General features: G+C 48.1%; 1 protein-coding gene across 1 annotated transcript; it reads left to right on the top strand.

The window, feature by feature from the left end:
• The first annotated feature begins 4,665 nt into the window (after positions 1-4,665).
• On the top strand, positions 4,666-5,533 carry LOC136829629 (nematocyst expressed protein 3-like). Its single transcript, XM_067088477.1, has 2 exons — positions 4,666-5,154; positions 5,309-5,533. Exons 1-2 carry the CDS (start codon positions 4,666-4,668, stop codon positions 5,531-5,533), a joined length of 714 nt encoding a protein of 237 aa, XP_066944578.1.
• The last annotated feature ends 519 nt before the right edge of the window (positions 5,534-6,052 follow it).

A 6,052-nucleotide genomic window follows, 5' to 3' on the forward strand; every position in this document is an offset into this window, starting at 1 on the left:
CATCTTCTAGGCTACGTTATGTTTTGTATTTAAGAACGTGTATTGGGTGATCAGTCATAGGAAGATTTCCTTTCTCTTAGTTTGTGCAGGGCTAACTCAGAATTTCTCTTTCAGGAGGGACACGTGGCATGATCGCAATCCATGCTTCAATACCCCGCCTGCCACCCAAATTCTGATAATTCCTGGTCACAGTCAGTTACCATTTCCGTTGTGGCCCAATGTTCATATGAATTATTCATCCGTCCTGGAGCTCCATCATTTGTATTACCTAAGACTATTTCACGTAATCAGGGCAAGACTGAATGTGCATATTGGCCCCATTTTAATCCACGTGCTTGTTGTCAAATCATTGCATTATTGTTCCCTGTGTCCTATTCTGAATCTGCCCCTTACTGGTTATGTTGTGTCGTGTCTCACTGTTGATTTGCTAAGTTTCTGTAAATAAATCTCTGTAAATTGGTAAAAGAATTCTAAATTTCCATGCGGCGACCTTCCCCATTCAAGTATAACTCCAGTAAATTCTGAGGTAAGTTTTCATATAACTTATTCCTTTGCTCATAAACTGGACTTTCTTGGTTTTGTGGCAGCATCAATTATAGTTTTGATTAAATTTCTCACCAAGGCGAGGTCCAGTTTATGACAGTGGTCGACCAAATGCCAGGATTAGCCATTAGCATTAATTAGCTTCGCTATTAAGCTAGACTAGAAAACCAGGAATATATAAAATCGATTATCACATTCACGATAACCATTTCATTACTCAAAAGCACAGGAAGCGATCGGAGTCGACATCTTTGGTAAACAGAGTGTGTGCATGTTTTAATATTAAGAATCAGGGAAATAATATTATTTCTTTAAAGAAACACAACAATTCTCGTATCGTTAAAAGCGTTCATAACAAGGGAACGCATAGGGTTCTTATATTAGCGGAAACAGAGAGGACGGCGCGAAATGTACGTCCCCGCAAAATTTCTAGAGTGTAGGACAGTGTCAAGTTGTAGACGAGTACTTAGGAATTAGGAAGTGTTAGTTAGGGAATTTTGCATGGGTAGGCTAGGACCAGTAGCTAGGAGTTTATTTCGGAATAGTTACGGCAAAGAAAATGTAAATTTCTTGGTTAGTGATAAATTTTGAAATAATGATTAGTTTACGGGAAACCATATGGCGATATCTGGCATTTATACAGCCAGCCAGACACGGTTGTGTTGAAATCGCGCATGTTGGAGGAAAAACAGTCCCAAGCGTAGTTATTTAACGACCCCCAAAGTGCATAGTAAAGTATATTAACGTAAAGACAGTGCTGATATTCAAAGAGTAATAATTTACTTCACATTTTAAAACCCGCATTTAGCAAGAAAGTAGAGTTTTTTTTTTTTCTCTTCCAATTCCACTTCGTTCTGTCGCCAACAAGCAAGACTATTAATCAGCTGTTTTCCCGCGCCTATTCGTTCCCACAACGTTCGTTCAAGGAACGAGCCTCCTCCTTGTGTGCTTAACGAAAATCGGGAAACTTTGTGAAACAATTTGAAACACCCTTGCATACCATACCCTAAGCAGTAGCAATTCTCTAATATATTTAACTTAACGTAATTTTGCAACCATAATTTAATTTTCGCTTAAGCGCAAAATAAAGGGATTAAAATTTCACAACAAATACGTGCCATTACATATCGCTCACCGAGAGAGAGAGAGAGGGATTTTTTTCCCCTTCTCTCCTCGCTCGCATTAGTGCATTTTAACACGGGACAAACCTAATTTACTTAAGAGTTTGGGAATCAACTCATAAATTATAAAAGGCAGATACAAAGAATTAGATTAATAACAAAACCTGAAATTTCAAATTCATTACCCATTTAAATTTTATCCTATACTCAGTGCGAAATTTCTGAACGCTTATGTTTAGCGGATTACTCAAGCAAACCAGCTTTTTCTTTTCAAGTGCTTCAACCCAGATCATTTAGCGTACACTATAAAGCGCATATATATTACATCTTGTTACGTGTTCCAACTGATGTGCGGGAGTGGGTATATCTTATCTCAGACTTGCGTGTTGCAAGTGCTAAACCATTGCACATTGAGTGCCTCCCTCGTAGCCTACCTGTCCTCATGTCAGGCAGCGCCCACTAGTTCTCATAACTAGCTACCCACTCGTGTCACCTCCAGTTTCCATTTCTCTCAGTGCCACTAATCTGCGGCACTACTAAGCACCCAATCACTGAAGCACTTATCTTTCTCCTTTCACTTTCCTATCTCTTCAATTCTGTTGGAGTCTCTCATTTACCTTTCTACTCCCTACTTACCTTCTGCTCAGGCAGAGTACCTCCCTTCAGTGCCAATTCATGCACTGACATCTTGTTTTGCTCCACGAAGCGCACCGGCACTTCAATGCCAACTAACAAAAGCAACCTCTTATAAGCCATTGCACCTGTATTGAAGAAACAAGGTGCTATACAACCGGTGTTTCCGCCCATAAGGACCGCAGCTCCTTCAGGAACACCCCATTAACAGTGCATCTGCCCATAAGGACCATAGAGCCTTCAGGAGGACTCCATTTACCAGTGTATCCACCCATAAGCACTCAGACTTCCTTCAGGAACGCTTTCCCCTAATTTGACCCTCGCACAGCACACTCCTCCACAGTGCCACCTCATTCAAAGGTGCCACTCACTGAAATGCCACTAGTCTAAGGACACTTCCTCATCATCACAAACCTTTTCCTCCGGGAACATCCAAGTACCTCACTCAGCACCCCTTCCCCATCAGCAACATGTCAACAGAGGAGCACCAATACTTTAGGAGTATAGAGAAATGGGTCGGTCTTTCCGGCCAGGCCCTTCAAAGGTTTGTAAAGGACCAGATTGCTGAGAAGAGAAAGTATGAAGAAGAACAAAGGCAGCAAGAAGCAGAAAGAGAAGAGTGGAGAAGAGAGCAAGAAGCCGAGCAGCGGGGAGAAGAAGAAGAGAGAGAAGAAAGATGAAGACAGCATGAACTAGCCTAAAAAAGACAGGGAGCTCGAGTTGGAGAGAGCCAGGAAGGAAAAAGCAGAAGCTTTAGCAGCACAGCAAGCCTCTAGCCCCACTCCATCGGCCACAAGTACCTCTCTGCCGACAGTCAATAACCTTGTGGGAAAGTGGACTGAAGACGAGCCGAAAAAATGGCTCGAAGAGATCGAGTTCCTCTTCGAGACCTATGACGTCAGCCTGGCTGAGAGTGCCTTACTGCTTACCAAGCACGTGGACGGAAAGGCCAAGGCTGCTCACCGAGCCCTGGAAAGAAATCAACGAGGGACATGGCTGCCGTCCGTGAGGCCATCGCTAAGTCGTATGAAATCACCCCTGAGAGGTGGAGACAAAGATTCAGAGGTATGGCCAAGAATATCGGCTGGTCCTGGACAGAATGGGCTTGTCACAAGACCCAAGGGGGACCCGCTGGCTATAGTTTATGCGGTGCGACACCTTTGAGGATTTGTTCAACCGGACCATGCTGGAGGACCTCTTCCAGTGTGCGCCCGGGCCTCTGGCTGTGTATCGTAATGATAAGCAGCCAGCCACCCTCAAGGAAGCCTGCCGCTTAGCTGATGCCTGGGAGACATACAATCCTTCCCATGGCACCTTGCAGCACAAAATAGTGCCACCCGGACACCTCTCAAGCCTCAATCACTCGCGGAACGGCCCGCCTAACAAACCTCCTGCCCCATCTGTAAAAGGTATGGCCATGCCGAAGCAGATTGCAGCTATAAAGATAGCAATCAGCAGAGCAACAACTCTCGGCAGCCTACCAGCAACCGTCAGTCCTCCTCTCCTCTCCCCCTAATTCAACCCCGGCTTCCCAGCACACAGTCACTGCCGGGAAATCAACCTATCACCGGGGCCCCTGCCGAGACTGTGGAGCTTTAGGACACTCTTCTGCTGGGTATCCTGCATGCCCAAAACATGTGGTCACGCCCAGGCATGTGAACATGATCAGTGCCACCGCCTCCTTAGCTGAGCCGCCAGAGAGAACTCACCCTGAGAGGGTCTGGACACAGTCCATCTCAGTGGCTTCTCTGGAAGGTTCCAGCCCCCAGTGCACCTGCCAACTACTGCCAACACTGGCTCAGACATTAGTCTGATTGATCAGGCCCAGGTGCCCACCAGTGCCACGGTAGAGGAGCACACCAAGTGGACCGTGACCTGGTTGGACGAACAGTCCCTGACCGTCCCCACAGTTGAGCTCAGGGCGATTACCCCTTGGAGCGATAAGGTGCATCGTCTTGGCGTTGTCAAGCGTATTAGGCTCGGAGAGGTGTTCCTGCTTGGTCGAGACATCCTCTGGGGATGTCAAACCCCCACACCACTCTGTTGCCTGACTGCTTCCGCCAGCACCTCCAGCACCACCTCTTCAGATAGGGACACAGCCTTTGTGACAGCTGTGTCCCCGTCAGCCGATACTAATCCACCACAAATACATCCTAGGCCTAGTCCACGGTTCTTGTGACCGGACGGCCACCAAAGAATTACTCTCTCAGCACAAAGGGACAGAACAAATTACCGCTGCAGGACCTGCAACATAAGGGGCCATTTGGAGAGATGGGCAAAGTGCCCCAGTAGGCTAGCCGCAGTGGCCAACTCCACTGAACTAAGAGGCCCAGTCCTCTCCTTAAGACAGGAATCGCTGTCCATAATCATGCCAGGGACTCCAAGGGGTCTCGATCTCCCGGGTCCCCCTTCAGCTTTGTCTGACATCAATTCGCTGCCAGCGGCCCTTGCAAGCACTGGTCAGTGCCAAGCTCCACCCAGCTTGTCTGGATGCTCCCTGCCAAGCGTACTTCCCGAGCCTGGACCTGAATTAGTGCCAGTGCCGGACCCCGAACGTGACTCGGATCCTCCTACGAGAGATCCACCAGATCTCACCACTGTAATCATCCCACAGTGCGAACCTCCGACCCCTGATGTTTCTTCTTCCCACACTCTTCCACCTGCTGAGGATGACCCTCTAGCAGACCTGGACGGTACCTCTTTTCTGGTCAACCAGGAGCTATCCGGCCAGGACGCAGATGCTGGTTCCCTTCCCACGACGGTTGTCGCAGTAGCCGAAGTAGGAGACCAGCCCTTAGCCCTCGAGGCTGCCCCTGATCCTGCTCCTGATGGCACTCCTGGCCATTCTTCAGAGTCAGTATCCTCATCGCCCCCTAGGAATGGCCTAGCCAGACCCTGGAGGCCCCCGAAGAAGAAGAAGGGGCGGAAGAAACATGCTTAGTGAGTCAAAGCCATAACCTCTCTTGGCACTCGTGCCCATTGGGGACATTACCTCTTTTCTGGTCAACCAGGAGCTATCCGGCCAGGACGCAGATGCTGGTTCCCTTCCCACGACGGTTGTCGCAGCAGCCGAAGTAGGAGACCAGCCCATAGCCCTCGAGGCTGCCCCTGATCCTGCTCCTGACGGCACTCCTGGCCGTTCTCTAGAGTCAGTATCCTCATCACCCCCTACGAATGGCCTAGCCAGACCCTGGAGGCCCCCAAAGAAGAAGAAGGGGCGGAAGAAACTTGCTTAGTGAGTCAGAGCCATAAGCTCTCTTGGCACTCGTGCCCATTGGCACAATGCCGCTTCCATCTCAGAGCGATCCTGGCACCTGCTCAGAGAGGGTAGCCTGTGTGACCTCTGAGCCCGTAGCATTAACCATTAACCACTTAGGCCTTTGTACTACTAACCCTTTCCAACTAACCTCCTTCCAACCCACTCTAGACTCAAACTGATATATTACCTAATCATACTTTGGGAATTACCCTTCAGGCTAGGCAAGTTTCAATTTGTTGCGTGTTAGTCGTAAAGTGTAGTGCCAATCATAACTCTGTGCGTGCCATTCTTTAGTGCAAGTTCGTGCAGTGCCAGAGTCGTGGGGATAGTAGGGTAGGTTAAGTGTTTACAGTGTGCATTTGTCTAGGCGTAGATCTCTCCCGTCATCCTAGCCAGTAAGTAGCCATATCTATACCCTTAGGTAGGTTAGGCCTGTAAATTAGCCAATTCAGAATCCCTCTTAGCAGTTAGGTAGGTTCCTTTAGATGTGCAGAGC

The sequence above is a fragment of the Macrobrachium rosenbergii genome, chromosome 44 (assembly GCF_040412425.1).
Source record: "Macrobrachium rosenbergii isolate ZJJX-2024 chromosome 44, ASM4041242v1, whole genome shotgun sequence".
Classification (NCBI taxonomy): Eukaryota; Metazoa; Arthropoda; class Malacostraca; order Decapoda; family Palaemonidae; genus Macrobrachium; species Macrobrachium rosenbergii.

Excerpts from the sequence above, each read along its gene's own strand:
- LOC136829629 (XM_067088477.1), top strand. The coding sequence starts at position 4,666 with ATGCCAGGGACTCCAAGGGGTCTCGATCTCCCGGGTCCCCCTTCAGCT. Across the intron at positions 5,155-5,308 it reads CTGGCCATTCTTCAGAGTCA|GAGCTATCCGGCCAGGACGC; the intron begins GTATCCTCATCG and ends CTGGTCAACCAG.